Below are 20,809 nucleotides of genomic sequence, written 5' to 3'. Positions count from 1 at the left end.
GAATGGCGATGGGCCTGTAGGAAAAGCTGAAAGGGGCAGCAAGGAAAAACTATGGGGATCCTGGACCCACACCAAAAGGCTGAGTCCCAAGTGGATGGATATAAATCAGCATAATCTTAAGGCAGATTATCTCAGAATAAAGACAATTATATGATGAAAATATCTAATTACTTGACAGCAGCAATCAAATTATACAGAAGCCCATAAACACATGTTACATATATGAATGACCACAGGGGAATAGACCCTCCCCACATCTTGCCAATAAAAGTTATGGTAAGGGTAGCTCCTGTGGCTCTGGGCACCAAATGATCCAGGTGAATTCTTAAAGGAATTAAATAAAAGTATTGTGGCTAATTTTAATGTCAACTTGATGCAGGCTAGTGTCATTGGGAAGAGGGAAACTCGACTGAGAAAATGCCTCCAGAGTGGTCTGTGGGACATTTTCTTGATTAATGATTATTGGGCCCACCCCACAGGGAGTGGTGTCGCACCGGAGTGGGTGGTCCTGAACAGCATGAGAAAGAAGGCTGAGCAAAGAAAGCATGGGGAGGAAGCCCATAAGCTGTACTACTCCGTGGCCTCTGCATCAGTTCCTGCCTTCAGGTTCCTTCTCTGAGTTCCTGATCTGATATCTCTTTGTGATAGAGTGTGATTGGTACACTAAGGCTGAAATAAACCCTTTCTTCTCCACGTTGCTTTTGGTCATGTTTTATCACAGCAATAGAGTCTAAGACAGAAGAGAAAATGAGAAAACATGGACATAGAGCTCCCACCTTGAGAATTTCTGTTTTGTTAAAAGTGAAAAATACATATGAAAAAATAACTCTGAAAGACTTGATAACTACACTAGTTACCTGACAAATTTGTACAGTTTTTTTTTTTTTACAGTTTGGCATAAGCATACCCACTTCTCTTCAGCTGATGTTTAACTTAAAAAGAATAGCACAGAGAGTGCTGGAAGATGTTGGGTTGTAAGTCATCCCTGTGGTTTTCTCCAGTATCGGCAGCTCTTTCCACCCATTTGTCTAGAAAGAGTGTATCAGCCAAGTCCTGCTTCATCAGACTCAGCCTTCCTGGCCTTCCAGTTACAGCTGGTAGTTTTATGCAATAAGTTTTATATTCTGAATTGGTGACATTAGCTTCCTCAAGTTAGATGTAATTAAAACCATGACACTAAACCTTGGGTGTGTTCATGCACATGCGTGGGCACATATCCATGTGTGCTTGTGGCCAGAGAGCAATGCCAAGTGTCCTCCTCGGTCATTCTCCACCTTATTTTTTGAGATAGGCTTTCTCTTGCTGAACCTGGAGTTCACTGATTTGGGTAGGCTGGCTAGCCAACAACCCCCAGGAACCATCCAACCTCTGTCTCCCCAGCACTGGGGTGACACGGGTATACTGTCATACTTGACATTTTACGTGTTTGAGTGCTGGGCCTGACGTCAGGTCCTCAGGCTTACTGACTCAGCCATTGATCGCCTGATCCCCTAAACTGTTTTTTACCATGTAAAGCCTACTGTAACTATGGTTCCCAGAAAACTCCTCTCTCCTTTCCTTATTCACGCTAAGCGAGTGGTACTGTATCTGGCCTGAGGAATCAAGTGCTGTTTGGTAGAAACTCCTTTCCCTTACCCCATGATCTTCTCGCAGACATATGGCTTCCTGAGGGCTATCCTGACTTGATGCCTCCAGAAGTTGTGAAGGTCAAATAAACAATTGCAAATGTAACTGGTTTCTTGAATGATATGGAAATGTTTATGTTTGGCCTTTCTTTACATTTTAAAATAAACTTTAAAATATCATATACAAGCTTCTGATGATACATATACAAACAGCATGTTTATCGACAGACCAATAGAACAGTCAAATTCAGTTTATAAGTATCAAGACATTGAAAATGAAATAAATAAAACTTCCAGGATTCATATTAGAATACAAATATGTCATTAGAATGAATATAAGGCATAAAAGGGGCAAACAGTGAAATACGAAGGACCAGAGTTCCCCAAGGAACCCCCTAAGAGTGATTTAAGCTGCACATTCAAGCCCATGGAACCATAAGATGGAGCCCGCTTAATGATATTCAAAAGGGAAGAAGGTGGTTTCTGTAAGAATGGAAGCAATGGAAGCAAAGCCAGAGCTATTGAAGCACCATTCAGATGGGCCAGAGAGCAGTATGGACACACCTAAGTCAGTGAACCAAGAGTGATGCGATGTACTTAAGCAATTCGTTCTGACTGATACACAGCCACTTCATTAAAACATGTATTTAAAATATGTAATAAGTCGTGTTTATGTAAATAAAGAATGAAAATGCTTGCTAGCACACATGAGTAAGTGGGAGGACATGGTGGTGGGGTTGTCTAGTTACTTAATGTGTGTGTACTAGGCCTTTTATAAGTGCTGTCATCTTATTATTTACGTAATATAGGCTTTTGAGATAATCACATATTTGCTAAATGAGAATGGGAGAAATCAGACTCAACTTTGAAAAGCCCACATTGGTCTTATTTCACTAGTCAGACCCTGCACTGGCTGATTTTATGTCAACTTGACACAAGTTAGGGTCATCTGAAAGGAGGCAACCTCAACTGAGAAAATGCCTCCATAAGATCCAGCTGTAAGACAGTTTCTTTATTAGTGATTGATGGGGGAGGGCACAGCTCTCTGTGGGTGGTGCCATCCCTGGACAGGAGGTTCTGGGTTCTATAAGAAAGCAGGTTGAGCAAAGCCATGAGAACAAGCCAGGAAGCATCCCCCTCCATGACAACTGCATCAGCTCCTGCCTCCAGGATCCTGCTGTTTTTGTGTTCCTGTCCTGACTTCCTTCAATGATACTACTATGATGTGGAAGTGAAAGCCAAATAAACCTTTTCCTCCCCAAGTTGCTTTTGGTCATGGTGTTTTATCACGGCAGTAGAAACCCTAAGACAGACACTAAGACTTTCCACCCAATTTACCCTCCTCAAGTGAGTTTCTGTTCATTCCAAAATGTCTTTATAAAGAGCCCTTTCCCCAACTTCTTGTGATATCTGTCACTACTGAATTTATACTCCATTCACCCATCAGACAGTTCTTTCCGCTACACCACTTCTTTAAAGTAGCCCCTAGCTTGTCTTAGTCATAATATGCAAAGTGTAGTGAAATGCATCATAGTGGGGAGGCAAGAGCATGAACTGGAAGAGTAGGACCCAAGAGATGAGACACTAAAAAACGGTGACTATTTTTTTCCTATAGTTTTTTTTTATATTTTCTTCTTATATAACTTGCAATACAGAATAGAATAATGAAAAACCGACATTGTGTTATTGTTTTACTAAACACTTATTTGAGCTTTTGTTTGTTTCCCATCCTCTCACTGGCTTTTGACCATCTCTGTCACACTAACAGATCAATATTATTTCATGCCATGTTTACTTAAGAGATCAGGAATAAAGACCAACCAATGTATGGAAGAATAACAAAATAATGTGAGTAAAACATGAAATCCAGATAAATGGAAGGAAGAAAGATGTTTATCTTCAGGTAAGACACTTCAGGCTTGTTCTGTGAGCTTTTCCCATACTTGACAGGAAAGTATGCCATGGTGCCTCATAGTTCCTTCAGCTCTCTTTTTGACTGGGACCCCAAATAAAATAATGCATTGACCCCTATCGACTTTTCAGATATATTCAAATTACAATACACTTAGGGAGTTTTCTAAAAGTGACAGAGCATAGTTCACAGAAAGTCAAATAATGTAGAGGAACGAACTCTCCCTGATAATCTGATTATAAAGACCGAGTGCTCCATCAGTGCCAAGATGGGCAGAGAGGACCCTGGCAAACAAAAGTGAAGACTCTGATCCATTAAGTACTTTAGGGTAACTCCAAGGGAACTAGAAAATGAATCTTCAAAACAAAGGGATAACAGTGTGATTCATGAGAATCAATGACCAATATTCTTCATGTAAACCTAACTTAGAACCGATTATAAATACATGTTAGTTATGTTCATCAGATTAGACAGCACTTTGTAGGGGTGGAATCCTAAGCAACTTTCACCTATCAACCTTTCTTTTCTAACACAGAAATTACTCTCTAAGAAAATAATAGCATGTGTCTGAGTTCAGAGCAATGACTGTGTCTTCCCAAGGATAAGGCTGTTAAGTCTCAAGCCTAACCTACAAAAAATGAAAGGCTCCAGCAGGCCCTGCTCTTACTAAAAGCCACATCACTACTGTCTCCCAAACATTTCTTGAATCAAAAAAGAACAGGGTATTTGAAATTTTGGAAATAAAAAATTTGAGATCTATAGCCAGAATTTTAAAAATATTGGGTATTTGGAAAACTGGGAATAAAAAATTTTGAGACCTAGATCCAGAGGTTTTCATTATCTGTTGTTCAAATTTATACACTGGACGAGTGAAATTACATATACAAAAGCTCCCAAGGGTCCTATTATGGGCCTTCCACTTAAATATTCAAATATTAAACACAGTGATAAAGCCAGCTTACATCTCTTAACGGTCAGTAAGTTTTCCGGGTTGCTCTTCAGTGTGAACCCTTTGATGTCGGATGAGGGATGAACCGCACTTAAAGCTCTTCCCACATTCGTTACATCTAAAAGGTCTCTCTGCAGTGTGAGTTCTCTGGTGCTGAATAAGAGCCGACGAATGAATGAAGGCTTTCCCGCACTCTCCGCACTTGTAGGGCTTCTTTCCAACATGAATTCTTTGATGCTTGGCAAAATTTGAGCTCCGGCTAAAGGTTTTCCCACACTCATGACATTCATAGGGCTTCTCCCCAGTGTGAATTCTCTGGTGCTGAACGAGGTGTGTGCTCTGACTGAAGGTTTTCCCACACTCGCTACACTCGTAGGGCTTTTCTCCGGTGTGAACTCTCTGGTGCTTCGTAAGGGAGGAGCAATGACTAAAGGCTTTCCCACACTCCTGACACTTATAGGGCTTCTCTCCAGTATGAGTTCTTTGATGTTTGATGAGTGCTGACGAATGAATGAAAGCTTTATCGCATTCGTTACATTCATAGGGCTTCACCCCAGTGTGAATCAGCTGATGCTGGGCGAGGTGTGTGCTCCGGTTAAAACCTTTCCCGCACTCGCTGCACTCGTACGGTCTCTCTCCAACGTGAACTCGCTGATGGACAGCGAGGGATGAGCTTTCCAGGAAGGTTTTCTTGCATTCACGGCACTCGAAGAGAATTCTGGTGTGAGTTCTCTGGTGCTTAGTTAGATTGGCTCTGTGGCTAAAGGACTTGGCACACTCACCGCAGGTGTAGGGTTTCTCCCCAGTGTGAACGCGCTGGTGTCGAATGAGGACGGAGTGGTACGTGAAGAGCTCACCACAGTCACCGCACTTATGAGGCTTTTTCTCCTTAGGAGCTCTCTGCTTTTTCATTAAGCCTGATTTCTGCTCCAGTCTTTTCCCAAGTGTCTGAAAGCCATAGGGCCCTTTGGGAACTCCCTCCTCGGTCATCAGGAGAGACTTCCGACTGCCATTTTCCCAACAGATATCCTGTTCACGATGCTTCTCCACAGGAAGTGAGTTCAGGTGAGTGAACATTTGTCCTAAGTCCTTTTCCCGGCTCCCTTGCTGACGCTCTAGCCAGTGTTCTCCATCATGAGCCGTTTCCAAGGTGCAGTCAGAAACGGGATTTCCTGTCTGCTTTTCTGCTCTTGTAACCTGGCTTGATTCTTCTGTGGAAAACTCTTGCACTGAAGTTGAATCCTTGCTTTCAGGTCTAATTTCCACATCTGAAAAGACATTGCAAATGCAAATGTTCTGTGTTTTCTGGGCTTAACAAAAACACAGTTCTATAACAGGTAAGAATTAGTGAAGACGAAAGGATGCTTGTGTGGAATTAGTAGAGCTGACTCTCTTATTGAATGGTTTTTGAAAAAGAAGGAAACTGAAGGAAATAAATATGAAAATTAATAGACTTTATCCATGAGAATCAGATGGGGGAAAGTTGATCAGAAATATAAGAGGGAAAATAATAAAAAATGTGTCCGTAAGGAGCAGGCAATGAGTACATTAGATATGGAGAGTAAAAACCACGTTATAGAATACCTTCTATCACAACATCTAGGGAAACACATACAAAGATATGTATAGCTAAATATATATCCATTTAATGATATGTAGTATAATAGTATAATACTATGCTATCATAAACACTATTCAGTAGAGTGATTAGAACAGTGTGGTACTCGACCACACTGACAAATGAGCCTAGAAAGAAATTCAAACATATATAAGGGAACTGGGTGTTGCAGAATATTCCTTTACACTGTGTGAAGGTGTGTTGTAGCACACGAGGCCTGTCTGCGCTCAATGCGCCGCCATACAGTTAGTGAACCGGGCAAGGGGCTGGAGATTTGAGACATACAAACACACACAGGGAGACGGGGATATGGGTCATCCTTGAAACAGGAATGCCCCCTTTACTGTGTCCAGGGGCTGCTTATATAGGGATAGCCACGCCCCAGCCAAACGCACCAGAAACCATTCCCCTGCCATCAGGAACTCCTGAGGGTTTAATGCTCAGAGGAGCTGCAGGCACTCAGATCAGCGAAAAACAAGTTGTTTACAAGAAATTCAGAATTGTTGGGTTCAGAGCTCCCAACAATGTGCCACGGTGATTGGTTTAATAATGAGCGGAATGGCCAGTAGTTAGGCGAAAGAATAGGTGGGATTTCCTGGGAGAGAGAGGAATGCTGGGATGAATCTCGGCACGAAAGAGATGCCAGCAGGACACTGAAGAAGCTGGATGTATGGTACAGCAGGGAAGTAACAGAGCCACATGGTAGAATGCCGAGTAATAAAACAGATTAATTTAAGTCATAAGCATTAATTGGGTACAAGCCTAAGCCAAGGCCAAGCTTTCATAATTAATAATAAGTCTCCATGTCATTATTTGTGAGCTGGTGGCTCAAAGGAACGTCCGACTGCAGTCGGGTTTACCAAAAGGTAGCATTACAAATCCCTGATAAATGATTACTCAATCAATGATGCTGGGTTATAGGCTGTGAGCATGAAAAAGATCCACTTTACATCATTTATAAAAATAAATACCTGCACAATAAAACTTGATTATTTTGTAATAAAATTCTAATCATCTTTCTGATACTGGTATGACAAAACAAGCCACGAAAAGCAAACTTAAAATTAGTGAGAACTTAGCCAGGTGTGGTGGCGCACGCCTTTAATCCCAGCACTCAGGGAGGCAGAGGTAGGCGGATCTCTGTGAGTCCAAGGCCAACCTGGTCTACGACGTGAGTTCTAAGACAGCCAGAACTATGACACATAGAAACCCTGTCTATAAAACAAAAAATTAGTAAATGCTGGGGCTGGAGAGAACTCAGTGGTTAAGGGCACTTGCTGCTGTGGTAGAAGACCCAGGTTCAGTTCCCAACACCCACAGGAGGCTCCTAACATGCTATAGCTTTAGTACGAGGGGATCCAACACTCTAGCCAGGCCCACACTCATACACATAAAGTAAAAATGTCTTAAAAAATTATCTTTAATTATGTATGTGTGTTTATATGTGGGCGTGTATGGGTGAGTTGGATGCCCACAGTGGCCAGAGGCTTTTGATCCCCTGGAGCTGGAGTTACAGGCAGTTGCAAGCTGCTTGATGGGTGCTGAGAATCCTGCCCAGGTCCTCAACAAGAGCAGAACCTGCTTCAGCTGCGGAACCATTGTTCTAGCCCCTAAGACGATGCTGGCCTCGCCTCCACAAGGCAACAATAGAAATCAGTAAATCTGACCTTAAAATTTAGAAGCTTAATATCCTAAATTTGGGGCTTATTAAGAAGGCCCCAAAGTGGAAGAATCAATTCCTCCTCATTTGTAACACTTTGGCTATCATATATTAGAATCTAAAATATACAAAGAGCTGCAACAAATGAAGGGAGCTTGAATAGGCAAGAATCTCAAAGGCTCATGAGGCTCATATTTAGTCCTCAGAGAAATGCAAATAAAAAATACGAAGTGGCAACATATATATATATATATATATATATATATATATATATATGGACAAGAGCTACTAAGTCAACTGTGGATAAGATGGGGAAGGACCTTAACAAATCTAATAAAACTAGCATCTGACACTAAGACCCACATATCTCCTTCCAATCATCTACTTTAACGTCAGCTCTCAAGAGGAACACGAGGAATAACGGTCATGCAACTCTGCAAGGGCCAAAGGGAGAAACTAACTGCCCAGTTTATTCACACGTCGTACCTACGCCAAACTATTTAAAAGAAATATATACAACTCACGACATACTAATATAGATTGTTTTTTTTTTTTTTTGTTTTTTTGTTTTTTTGTTTTTCGAGACAGGGTTTCTCTGTGGTTTTGGAGCCTGTCCTGGAACTCACTCTGTAGACCAGGCTGGCCTCGAACTCACAGAGATCCGCCTGACTCTGCCTCCCGAGTGCTGGGATTATAGGCGTGCGCCACCACCGCCCGGCTACTAATATAGATTGTTAACAAAATAAAATGCTGGAACTTCCAAATAGGTTACAGAAGGAAAATTGTAAAAATATACACATTTTAACGTTCATGCGTGTGTGCATATATATGCCTGTACATGCAAATACAAGAAGAATCACGCCAACTTCAAGACAAAGTGGTTACTTCTAGAAAATGAGACAATGAGAGGACTTTATCTGAATCTCTAAAATTTTTATTTCTTAAAAAGCAAAAGACATCACATAGCCATAGGAATGGCTAGAGTAAATACAGATAATATTAAGTGTTGGAAGTGCATGGAAAAACTAGAGGTTGTAACTTCTCTCAATGGAAATATAACTGGAAATATTTTTGTAAAACCTCTTTGGCAATATCTATATCACACACACACACACGCACACACACACACACACACACACACACCCCAAAACACATATATGTGTTCATAAAAAGACATATGAAAGAATGTATACAGGAGCAGTATTCATGCAACCGAAACTGCACACCATCCAAATAGCTGTCTTTAGAAGAATGGGCAAACTGGGATACTGCAATAATAAAAGGATACACAGCACTGAGAACAAGCTAAGCTAAGCAACATGGATGGATCTCACTGTGAAAGCTCAGAGAAGGAAGCCCATCTCAAAAGAATATACAGTGATTGCATTTAAATAAGGTCCCACAATAATCAAAACTAACTATGTGTTACACGTGGGGATAAGGCTACCTGTGGGAGCGGTGACTGCACAATGAGCACAGGGCGCTTCTCAGATTAGTGCTTTCTTGATCTAGGCAGCACTTACATGAATGTGTTCAACTTGTAAAAATTCACATAAGCATTATAATGCTTTTATGTATTTTACTGTTGCAATAAAAAGGAAAGAAGGAGTGGAAAGTGAAAACAGTTTTAATTTTGGTGGTGGCTGTATTATTTTATTTTGACTTACATATTTAAAAGCTACAAACTTTAAAGTATTTGAAAGTCAAGGTGCGTAGGCCTCTCTAATACTCACTCTCAAGCTCAGCAAAGTGCTATTCCATTGCTCTTCTGCGGGACTGAAGCGCCCCGTGGGGCTCACCTACCTGAGTGACTGCCTTTGGGAGGTTTTTTCTCAAGCTTCAATAGTTCTTTTCCATCATCCAAATTATAGTTATCAGGCTTGGAAACGGGAAGCCCTGTTTATTAAAAAGAAGAGGAGAGGAAGAGAGTGAAGTGAATGAAATATGGTGGGTACGAAGATCTCTGCTGGAATTCAGTTCCATGCCTTCGTCTGGACAAGACGCCACATCTGGAGTGAGGGAGGAAGGACCTCTCAGTGGGGCTTAGAATATCTGCAAGAGTCTAAGGCTGGTGCAAAGTTAAACGGCGTTTATAAAAACAAATTTGTCTGTGGTAAAGGAACAGAAAGTCTCTCAATTTCCTTATTGTTTGTAGGGGTCACAGATAACACTGCAGACTAATCTTCACTTCAGAAAAGAATATGTATAATATGGGACTTTAGCGACACCCCAAAATTGTGGCTGTTGAACTAGAGTTTTTATCTTTTAATAGTTTTTTTCTTTCTTTTTCAATTACTAAAATTTTGATTTAGTACATAGGGTTTGACATTGGCCCGCACAGCTTGTAATTCAAAATGGGCCACAAGCACCGCCTCTTTGCCCTGTGCTGTTTATCTGATGGATATATGCCCGTTAGTTGGATTTTCAAAATAAAAGTATATCTTTGCTCAGTTCTCTAACTGGAAGAATAACCTAACCTGACCCCTGCACCTGCTGATGCCATCTCGGCCACATAGAGGTATCCTAAATTAATAGATACCACGGCAAAGACAAGCTAGTTGACTTTAAGCAAACAAACAAATCAAATTCCACTGACTCCTTTGTTTCCCTAAGTTCCTCCCAGTAAAGCCAGTGTACATTAGGCTGCCACTGAATCTTGATAAATAAGAAGCCTAAACGTCTCACCAAGGACCTAGGACAGGAAGGGGGTGGGACAGAGCTCAGTGGCAGTGCATGCTCAGCCTACGCAAGGCTCAGATTCAATCCTCAGCCTCCAGCAAAACAATACACGTTCTTCCTCTATGCCAAAAAGAAATACTTTATGACTTTTAAATGAAAGCTGGAGGCTAACAAAAGCATTTCGTTTTCACGATGTCATGTCAGCCCCATGAGCGGCTTTCAGAGCCACGGGAAGAAGCTGTTCTTACAAAGTGAGACCAGGTTCCTGTAGTTCTTCAGCATCACGTCCCTGTGGGCAGGATCCAGTTTCCCCCACTCCTCTGGTGTAAAGTCCATGGCCACATCCTTGAATGTCATGGTTTCCTAAGACACAAACAGACTTTGTTCATCACCTTGCGGTTGATACCTGTGATGGCTCTCCTTGCTTGTCAGCTTGACTACATCTAGAGTTAACTATAAACCCAAGCAGCTGGGCACACCTGCCAGGGATTCTTCCTTAACTGGATCATGTGATGTAGGAAGCCCCACCTTAAGTCCAGATCTCTTCAGGTCAGAAGATCCACCCTAAATCTGGACCACGCTTTCTCGTGGCAGCTGATCTAAGAACAAGGGAGAGGGGAGCTTTTGCTTCTCGCCTGCTTCTCCTCATTCTCACTGACGAGTTCTACGGCCTGCTGCTGAGACTCTCCTTCACTGGCAGTAGAGCCCACTTCTTTGGGATCCTGACATCTACTGAAGACCAGCTGACACGTCAACCCTCACGGACTGAAGAACTACTGGATTCTTGGACTTTCTGTCAGGAGGAAGCCATTGTTGGACTAGCTGGACCAGTCTGTAAGCCGCGCTAACAAATCCCCCTTATTTATATATAGTCACCCTATCAGTTCTGTTCTTCTAGAGAACGCGGACTAGACAGAGCCCCTTCCTTTCATTCTGTTCCTGATGGACAGAGTGCAGACGGACAAGATATACTCATTGAGACAAGTGAGGGGCTTTCTAAGGGTGCTTAGATCCTAAACAGTCTGTGCACTTTCACTGAATACCAGGCACACCGTGAGACTCAGCAGAAACAAGACTGGTTGCACCACTGGGAGACTACCATTTTCCTGTCAAAAATAGGCTATAAGCACTGAGGAAAAAAGGATTATCTGCACACTTTCCCTATGTCTTTAATAAACACAAAACATGGCATAATCTTCCGAAGAATTACAATACAGAAGTTGCAAACAGAGAGGTCAGAGAATTAAAAAAAAAAAAAAAAAAAAAACCAAAACTGGCAGGGAACAGCAAATCCAGCTAAATTTGCAATTAATTCAAGATAAAGGACATTCAATTAGGAAATGTGATAAACTGATTAAGGTTACAGATGTAATTCAAAAGTAGTTATAAAAATGTCATAAGATTACATCTCAGTGACATTACAAAAAAAAAAAAAAGGGAGAGTGACGGCTACATGGTATTGAGCGTGCCCCTTGAAGCAAAGCCACAGAGAATGGGAACAACATTCCAGGTCTGCTGAAACGAATGCGTAACAAATGCTTAGTTGAACATAAGGCACCTTCTATTAAAAGATCCATGAAGCATTTGCAAACACCAACAAAGTAGATTTTAGTAAATTCCCAAATAGGAATAAAGCTATGCCTGATGAAAATTGTAAAACTCTACTGGAACTTAAAAAATAAAGAAACAAAATGCAAAGTCCAATGCTAACTGGCTAGACACTCTGGGGATGCACAGCACTCCTGAAATGTCCTAGATCTTAAACACGTTTCCTGTGGTTTTGAACTATGAATACATGAGAAGAGCACGCAAATCATAATAGAGAACACGAACAAACTCAGGAAGAGAATCAAAAGACAGAAGCAGAACTTTTATACACAGAAAAATAAGACAGCTGGGAAATCTGGGAAAGGGCAACGTTGATGTCTCAATTCCAGAAACGAGGTCAATGCAGAGTGAAATGTTAACTTCTGGAGCTTGGATGAACCGGAGATGAGAGATTTCCATGTTACTTGTTGTTTGTAACCTTTTCTATGTCTAGGTTTTTCTCAAAGTAAAGTTTTCAAAAAATAATCCGAGATTTTAGAAATAAAGGAATCATGTTTGAAAAGGAAATAACAGGCAAACCCAACCCCCCAAACAGCCACAAAATAGAAAAGACTTCATAAAAAAAGTGACCTTGATCCCAGAATCTTCCCATCCAAGTACTAACCAGGCCCAACCCTGCTTAGCTTCTGAGATCAGACGAGATGGGGCGCGTTCAGGGTGGTATGGCGGTAGACATTGATCCCAGAATCTAAGTACACAGAGCTCAACACTCAGTGGAAATTAACCGCTCGTCAGTTCAATGGGAAAACAAAACAAAACAAAACAAAGCAACAGCAAAAATGAAAATGGTTATATGTAAGACAGGAAAAGCTCAGCAGAAGAACCAGCACTGCGTGCTGACTGTGGGGGAGCAGAATTCCTTATAAAAGGATCTTGCTAAAAGCTATTAATATTGTTAAGAGCTGTAAATCCCATTTACAGAGTAGGTTAACCACAACACCGCACGGGTGGAGACAGGGACGGAAATGGAGGAAATACAGTGTACCCCGAGTCCTCTGGACAGTACTCTAAACTCAGCAAAATATAGAAAAACACCACACAGAGATTCTCTGTAGAAAGAGGTGAGGGGCTGATTTGGGGAGGAGAGTTATCATACCTATATATTTCTATATTCTGTGCTGCTTATTAAGCTAAAACTAATATACATATTTTCTAAACCTAGTAAGAAAAGATTAAAAAACTTAACCAACTCAAATCTGAACACAAAAGTTCCAATATTAGCACTAAATAAAATCTAGTAAAATTAAAAAAAGACTTTAAAAATATCCATAAAAGACAATCCACCATGATGATATAACAGTTTTTAATCTAGCATCAAGATAATGAAATGTACCACCTGTCCACCCTTCTTTTCCTATCTGTCTCCGTGCTGAGCCACTCAACCCTGTGGCGAGCGGGTAGAACCGATCTGTTGGAGTCAGGGCTGGAATGTGTCTACTTATGTATGCACTGGTATACTCCACAATTTCTTCTGGCCAAGTCCAGCAATGGTGTAGGAAAGACCTTATACACTGCTAGAAGTCATCCCAGCACTAGCGGAACAGCTAGCCTTCAACCTTGAAGATGCAAGCCTACGCCTGTTTGATGAGGGCACCAGAAGAAAAGCCTGTTTAAGAGCAAACCTCGTAGAGTTTTGGAAAAGGTTAACAAAATGGACAAGTTGGCTCTCTGTGTTATGGCCTAAATCCTTAACTTGTGTTGGTCAATAAAGACCTCTCTTTGCACAAGCCAGTTTAAGATGTCAGCCTCCACTGAAGTCTCTTGGATTGGTAAAGTCTGTGAGACTCAGCGCCGTCGAGAAAAGTACAAAAAGGGCCACAAGTCATTTCTACAGCATTAACATCCAGCGGATGCTGACGGGAATCTCTGGGCTGCAGAACAATGCAAAAGGAACACGGTAATCAGTGTCACCACCACCCACTGTGTATCCCATAGTTCTCCCTTGACACATTTGCTCTTTGTGGGAGGGACAAAATAATAATAGGAAATGGGAGACTTACTCCTTCAAAGCGGGAGGGAACTAGCCCTAATGCTCCAGATTCATCCCCAGGGAGGACCGCTTCCTATCCCTGAGCTTTGAAGTCTTCAGAGTCTTTCTTCTTTCACTATCAGTTTCAACCAAGTACATATTATTATTCCAATCACTTTCGCCTTTAAGATGTTTCCTAAGTTCCCCCTTACCATCACAGGTGTGCTGTTTCCCATAGAGAAATGTATGTACTGTACCCTTAAAATAGCTTTCCACATGACCAAATACAGAAATTAGCATAGCGGGGAAGCGGGGAGAAATGTGGCCCACCTGCCTTAGAGAGACAATGGAGATGGAGAAGAGAGGTACCTATGTGTAGGCAGAAAGTGTTTCCTACTGAGTCCATTAGTCTCTTGGAATTAGAACTCAGGTCTCTAAATGGGCTCTGTAGACAAAGAAATCCCACATCAAAAGGGGAGTGCATCGGTGCTCTGAGACACAAGATGGAGCTGACTCTTAACCCGTGGAGACTCACCTGGGACTTGGCTGTGAGTCTCAGAGAGGCCACTTCTCCTTCTGCACTCTTCTCGTGGGAAAGGAGGGAGTCCTGGGAAGACAGAGCTAAGGGCAAGCAGCCAGCAGTGACAGGGTCGAGACCCATCTCGCTACTCAGACTACAATCTAAGATTCCCTTCATCACACCACATGCACTCCCTGCTAACAAAGATTGCAGGGAATCCAAACCAAACTGTTACTTTGCAGTACGGTGGGGTGTGCCCAGGGACTTGGCTTCTCTGGGCTTGAATCCAGTTGTTCTATACATCCCAGAAACCAGAACTCTCCAGTCTACAAACTAGAATAAGTAAGTTCCCATCATATTCTACTTAAAATCTTCGAAGCAGACTCAATGGTTTAAAAAAAAAATCTCTTAAAGCTTTCTTAAGATGTAGACTGCTAAGTCTCACCTTTAAATTATGATTGGTTGATTTTGAGGTGACATCTCGAAATCCAAAAAGCACCCTTGAAGGGAATTCTGGCACAGAAGGTCATAGACTAAAGTTCAAGATACACTGGTCTAGTAGTGTTGATGTCAGCCCCACACTTCTGTGCCTGCCAAACACATTCTGAGTTATCTGTGAGACCGTACGGTTAACTGTGTGGATAAAGTGGGATAATGGGTGTGGAAAATATTTTTGTCAATTACAAAGCTGAATTTTTGTCTCCATGATGGAAACCAGGATGGGACAATAATTTCAAAGAACTTGTGCCTAAAGTTCGATAATGTCCCCACTGTCCCCAGTGCATTCCATTGTGCACCCATTAAGTGGATGGGGACTGACCCTCACACCAACTGCTGCAGCTTCTCAGAGCCCACTAATCCTCAAGACAGTTGACAAGTCGCCACCTAACTGGAGGCAAAGGTTGGCTCTCCCTTCAAAGGGAAGAATTCAACTTTCTTGTTTCCACTGTGCAGAACCAACCCATGAGCAACTTTACCTCTTTTCTGGGGCACTTCAACCAAATCCATCTCCACAATCACCACCTCTTCAATGTCCCCAAGCTTCCACTCGTCTCCGGTTCGCACAATTCGGCATCAACGGAGCCTCGAAGAGCTTCTTCCCTCTGAGGGCTCTGCGGAAGGCGTCACTCGGATTACGTTGGGATCTGGAAACCAGGGAAAGCACCCTGAACAGGGTCCTCGCATGCCTGTCCCTGGCGTCTGGGGCTGTTCTTAGGGGACCAAGCACCTGAGCAAGCACAGGGTACAGACAACCGCGCCTCGTGCCCAGCACCTCCCGCTGCTCCTGCTGCTCCTGTCTGCACCCGGGATCTGTAGGGAGCGATCTCGGAGGCGCGTGGGGCGGGGAGGGGACAAAGCTCAAGAACTATGAAGTCTAGTTCCATCTGGCGTGGAACCACCACTGGACCACCACCGAGGCAAACGGAGGACCTTAGCACCCCATCAGGTAACTCACCTCCCACCCCGGGCCTGACAAAAGGCTACGAACTTCTCGGGTTAGCTCCGAGTCGCGCATGCGTGACATTCTGCGGGGGCAAGGCCAGAAACTACGACTCCCAGAAGCTCCGGCGCGCAGTCAGACCCCTTGTTTCTTGACAGGTGGGACCACGCGTGGCTCAGCGGTAAGGCGGGATTCCTCTCTCTCGCGAGAGAAAAGGGTGCATCGTCTGCGGTTAGCTTCCACAGTTACCCGAAAGTGGGACCTGGGAGACGCGGGCTCGGTGGCTTTCTATGCACCTTGTCTGCACAGTTACCTCTGTGCAGCTTCAGCCCAAATTTCTTTTCTGTAGGCATGAGTATGTGGCTTTTAACCATGGTTTTGCCTTCCGCAAACTCATCTTTTGTCTTCAAACTATATGAAAGCTGTAGTTTTAGATCAGGATTCTGGTTGTACACTCATTCATTCCCATGGTCTTGTATCCAGAGACAATTTGCAATCCTAAACTCATATGAGCAGAATTCAAAATATTGCGCCAGTTTCCACACACTTGAGCAGTAAGTTCTTTGCAAGAAAAAAAAAAAAAAAGCTAAGCATTTATTAAAAAAAAAAAGTTGGTTTCTCAAGGGACCATGGTTAAGCCACTTCAGTTGTGGAATTAGCCTACCCACTTCCAATTTAATATGGCTAAACAGCCCCACCTCAGTGGGCGCATTTCCTGTCAGTGCATCATTCGCATCTGCCAGAATCAATATAACCAGCTATTGGTTCTCACCATCTAATCACCAGATCCTATTGTTGTATTTTACCCCCCCCCCCAATTTGTTAATTTCTATTTTTGCTATGGCCTCTATCCTCTTCCCCACTTCCTTTCTTGTACCTCCACTCCCTTCCTCCTCCACCTCTTCTCTAAGACCATCACGATCCCTTCTGATGAAGACATCCATTTCCTCCCCTTCATCCCCAGTGGCCTTCTGCTTGAAGTCCCTTTGTGCTCCAGAAGCCTTAGACCCAGACTCTGTCTTTCCATTGGGAGAAGCGCTCCCCTTCCTGAGTCAGAGGAAAATTCAAGGAGAGAGGGGACTCAGAGGGAGGCAATGATCCTTCCTAATCTGTCTCCTTTTTACTTCAGATCTACATAACTGCAAAACCCCCAACCCCTCTTTCTCTGAAAAAAATCCCAAGCCCCGACTTTTCTCCTAGAATTTGTCTTCTACTCCTACTACCTCACCTGGGGTGATTGACTCTGTTGACATCAGTGGACCTCAAACAAGGAGCAGAGGCAAAGAAGGCCTTTTGTCCTTGGCTGCTGGTACTAATGGGAGCTGAGAGGATGCACAGTTTTGAAGAAGCCTCCTCATCCAAATGCCCTGATTGGGACCCTAATATGTGTAGGGTAAAATGGCTAGGAAAAGAACAACCTGGCCCCAACTTGACCCCAAGACCAGGTACAAGGCAAAGAATACCACCAATCCCTGAGCTTGCCCCAGAAACAGACCACATTCACCAATCTCAAGCCACCCTGGGAAACTCTGCCACCTCCCCTCCCCATATAAGCCCTGTATTCTGTTCAGTTTTCTGCTGCTTCTCATGATAGCAGAGGCAGCCCCCCTCCTGGATTGTTCCCTCCCAATAAATCTCTTGAGTGAAGTTTGTTGTGTGGGACACTCTCGCTGGAGCATCAGCTGTAACGCCTTTTACCAGGGCAGCATAGAGCTGTAACTCTTCCATAGGCACAGAGCTGTAATGCTTACAGTGACTTTGTGGTATTGCTTGGCTCCTGACTGCCAGGGATATCTTTCCATCCGAGCTGCAACACTTACAATATGTCCACCAGCTCTCAAGACTTGAGAGCTGCTATCTTATGTCTGGAATTTGGGGTTTAGATCGAACACCCACTAATTTGTCTAAGACAACTGAGATTCTCCGTGGACTGGGGGAATCTCCTGGGGGTGTTTCTCCAGTGATTACAGGAAGGCTTTCAAATTAACATGACTTTGCACCCAATGACTCTAGAGAACCACATGGTATTAAATTTGGCTTTTGTAACTCAGTCTGCTCCTGATACCTGCGGAAGGCTACAAATGCTAGAGGGTGTAGTTGAAATGAATACCTCCTAGCTCCCAAAGGGTTTTCTGTACCTGAGATACTGAGAAACAAAAACAAGTAGCCATGACCACTGATCAAGTCACACATAGACAGAAAAAAATTATGATGGCTGCATTCCAGTCAGCTCACCCTGAGCCCCTAACTGCTCTTACCTAGAGAAGAGACCCACCCAAAAACAAAAAGTGGGGAAAATGGGGAACCCTGCCCTGGAAAGGGATTCATGCACCTGTAGTAAGGAAAAGGGACACTGGAGGAATCAATGTCCGAGCCATGCCAAACCCAAGAAAGCACTGACCTTCCTGACCACATGGGAGCTGGACAACAACTCAGAATGAGGGAACCAGGGCTCTGTTCTCTTAGGCCTCCAGAGCCGTTGGTTGAAACATCAGTAGGTGGTTCTCCAGTTAACTTCTTGGTAGATTCCCGGGGCAGAGGCTTCTGTTTTTAAGAACTCTGATGCGGCCATTTACAAGTAAAAAGAAGGTGGTTCAGGGAACCACTGGCACAGTTAGGAGCTACCACCTTACACGTGAAAGGACACTTATCTTGGGCCACAAACAAGAGACACTTCTTTGTAGTGGTCCCAGGTGGTCCCTTTCCCCTTCTGGGTAGAGATTTTTTTAAAAAATTTATTATGTATACAACATTTCTTCCATGTATGCTTGCATGCTGAAGAGGGCACCAGATCTCATTACAGATGGCTGTGAGCCACCATGTGGTTGCTGGGAATTGAACCCAGGATCTCTGGAAGAGCAGTCAGTGCTCATAACCTCTGAGCCATCTCTCCAGCCTGAGATTTTAAAAAAACTAAGTAGAACCATCACCTTTACTCTCCAGGAGACTAGAATTTCCTTTGCACCTACGTACCAGCTTAACTGCCCCTCTGTCTGAAGAATATCTCCTACTCCTTCTAGACTCTGCAGCAGAGGCAAACACAGATCCTGGAAGCCTGCTCTGGAACCTGCAATGACAGTTTCCTATGGTATGGACTGAGACAAATCCTCTGGGCTTGGTGGCACACCACCCACACTTTGTGGTAAGTCTTTTGACTACAATTACACCCGTAAGCATCCTGCAATACTTCATGAACCAAAAGGCTAGACCAGGAACTGCTCCTCATATCAGGAGGTTGTTGGAAACAAACATCCTTCCCTGTGCCAGTCAACCTGAAATATGCCTTTCCTGGTCCTTAAGCTGGGACCTCCCAGTCCAGGATCTCTGGGAGGTTAGTAAACAGACTGAGACCATTCACCCTACTATTCCAAACCCATAAACTTTGCTTAGTCTCCTCCCACCAGATCACCAGGTCTCTATGGGTCTGGACATTAAGGATATTTTGTTTTCCATTTTCCTGGTGCTGGTGAACTAGCCCATATTTGCATTTGAACATATCCAATGTCCTGTGAGATAAGTCAGCTAACCGGATGCAACTACCCCAAAGGTTTAAAACTTCCTGTATGTTCCTTAGGGGAAATGTTTCAGAAAGACTTGATAGGGTGCAGAGTGTCCCACCCTGACTCCACTCTCTCCAGTATGCAGAAGATTCCTTTCTGGTAGTGACCAACACAACCACCTGTTTGAGAGAAACTTGCTCCAGTTGCTCTAGACATTAGGCTACTGAATCTCTGTGAAGAATGCCCAGCTTCACCAGAAGTTTCTTATCTGGGGTACAAGCTCGTGCAAGGCAGATAAACTCTCAGTGCCACCCAGAAGGAAGCCACCATCTAGTTTCCAAACCCCAAGCTAAGTAGCAGGTTTGGAATTTCTGGAGTCAGCAGGATCCAACTCTGGATTCCAGAGTCTGTCCAAATACCCCAACCTCTTTGTTCTGTCACAGGCAAATTTAAAGTCTTTAAACTGGACAGAGACAGGCAGAGGAGCTGTGTTTTTAATAAATAAAGCATAGCCTAGCCCTAACCCCAGGGTTCATTATATGAGATGTCTCCAAACTGTCTCACCTTTTCATTCATGAGACTCAAGGGCTCACAAAGGGTGTCAGCTCAGATCCTGGGACCTTGATGGAGGCTCATAGCACATCTGTCTAAGTGTTTGGATCTGGTGGCTTTAGATTGACCATTCTATTTGAAAACCATAGCTGAAATCACTGCACTAGTAAGGGAAGCTGAAAAGCTCACTTTAGGCTAGGGTCTGCCAGTGACAGTCCCTCACAATGTGGAGACCCTCCTACAGAGGGCAAATGGCCAAGGGATGTTGTCTTACCTTACAGAGCACACAATACCTTATCTTCTATGCCCTCTTGGTTAGATATCTCAATTGGATAAGTCTCTAGTTGCCTTCCCACCTTCCCTGTCTATCAGGAGCCTAAATCCTCTGCAACTGCAGACCCATGTTTAGCAACTCCTGGGACTATGGTAACTAACTCCACCCCTACTTGGATTCCTGCAGTGTCTGACCACTAAATTACATCCAATCTGAAATGGCTCAATATTGCTGCATCTGTTTAAAGGCCTGACCTTCTTACTCTGTCAGGAAACAAAGAACCCTGCAGCTGCAATTTCCAACTGCTCTGCCTGTCTGCATCCAGAAACCATCATTATTCATTTTGGATTAGAAGGGACCAGTTTTTTGTTCCCTTTCAGGCAACCCGATTGGAGGCATAGGAGGGCCACCCCATTCTTCTTCTCAGTATTGGTAAGGATGGAGGTGGCAAGAACCTCTGCCTTACATACTCTGGCCCTAATCAGAGGAGAAGAGGGCCTAA

At 43.4% G+C, this 20,809-nt stretch overlaps 1 protein-coding gene, 1 long non-coding RNA gene and 1 other non-coding gene across 4 annotated transcripts in view; 1 reads left to right on the top strand and 2 right to left on the bottom strand.

Moving 5' to 3' along the window:
- Positions 1-962: 962 nt before the first annotated feature.
- On the bottom strand, positions 963-1,089 carry LOC121457201. The gene has a single exon (XR_005975700.1).
- Positions 1,090-2,820: 1,731 nt separating this feature from the next.
- Znf286a (zinc finger protein 286A) lies at positions 2,821-15,779 on the bottom strand. 2 transcript variants are annotated; one of them, XM_041665618.1, is made up of 6 exons: positions 15,769-15,779; positions 15,518-15,685; positions 14,556-14,627; positions 10,692-10,806; positions 9,568-9,660; positions 2,821-5,754 (listed from the first exon to the last, which is right to left on the bottom strand). In XM_041665618.1, the coding sequence occupies exons 4-6, from the start codon at positions 10,798-10,800 to the stop codon at positions 4,505-4,507; spliced, it is 1,452 nt and encodes a 483-aa protein (XP_041521552.1). In that variant the 5' UTR covers positions 10,801-10,806; positions 14,556-14,627; positions 15,518-15,685; positions 15,769-15,779; the 3' UTR covers positions 2,821-4,504. The 2 variants fall into 2 exon arrangements, with proteins under 2 accessions (XP_041521552.1, XP_041521551.1); XM_041665617.1 differs by having other exon boundaries at positions 14,556-15,685.
- Positions 15,692-20,809, top strand: part of LOC121457007 — a 17,213-nt gene continuing 12,095 nt past the window's right edge. Inside the window, exons 1-2 of the long non-coding RNA XR_005975672.1 lie at positions 15,692-15,987; positions 19,002-19,123. This is a non-coding gene — a long non-coding RNA (uncharacterized LOC121457007). The remainder of the gene's footprint in view (positions 15,988-19,001; positions 19,124-20,809) is intronic.

Source organism: Microtus oregoni, unplaced genomic scaffold (assembly GCF_018167655.1).
Source record: "Microtus oregoni isolate MIOR12 unplaced genomic scaffold, Mior012 000015F_ref0000493, whole genome shotgun sequence".
Classification (NCBI taxonomy): Eukaryota; Metazoa; Chordata; class Mammalia; order Rodentia; family Cricetidae; genus Microtus; species Microtus oregoni.
Note: the sequence above shows the minus strand (reverse complement) of the source record. Positions and strands in the feature narration are given on the sequence as shown.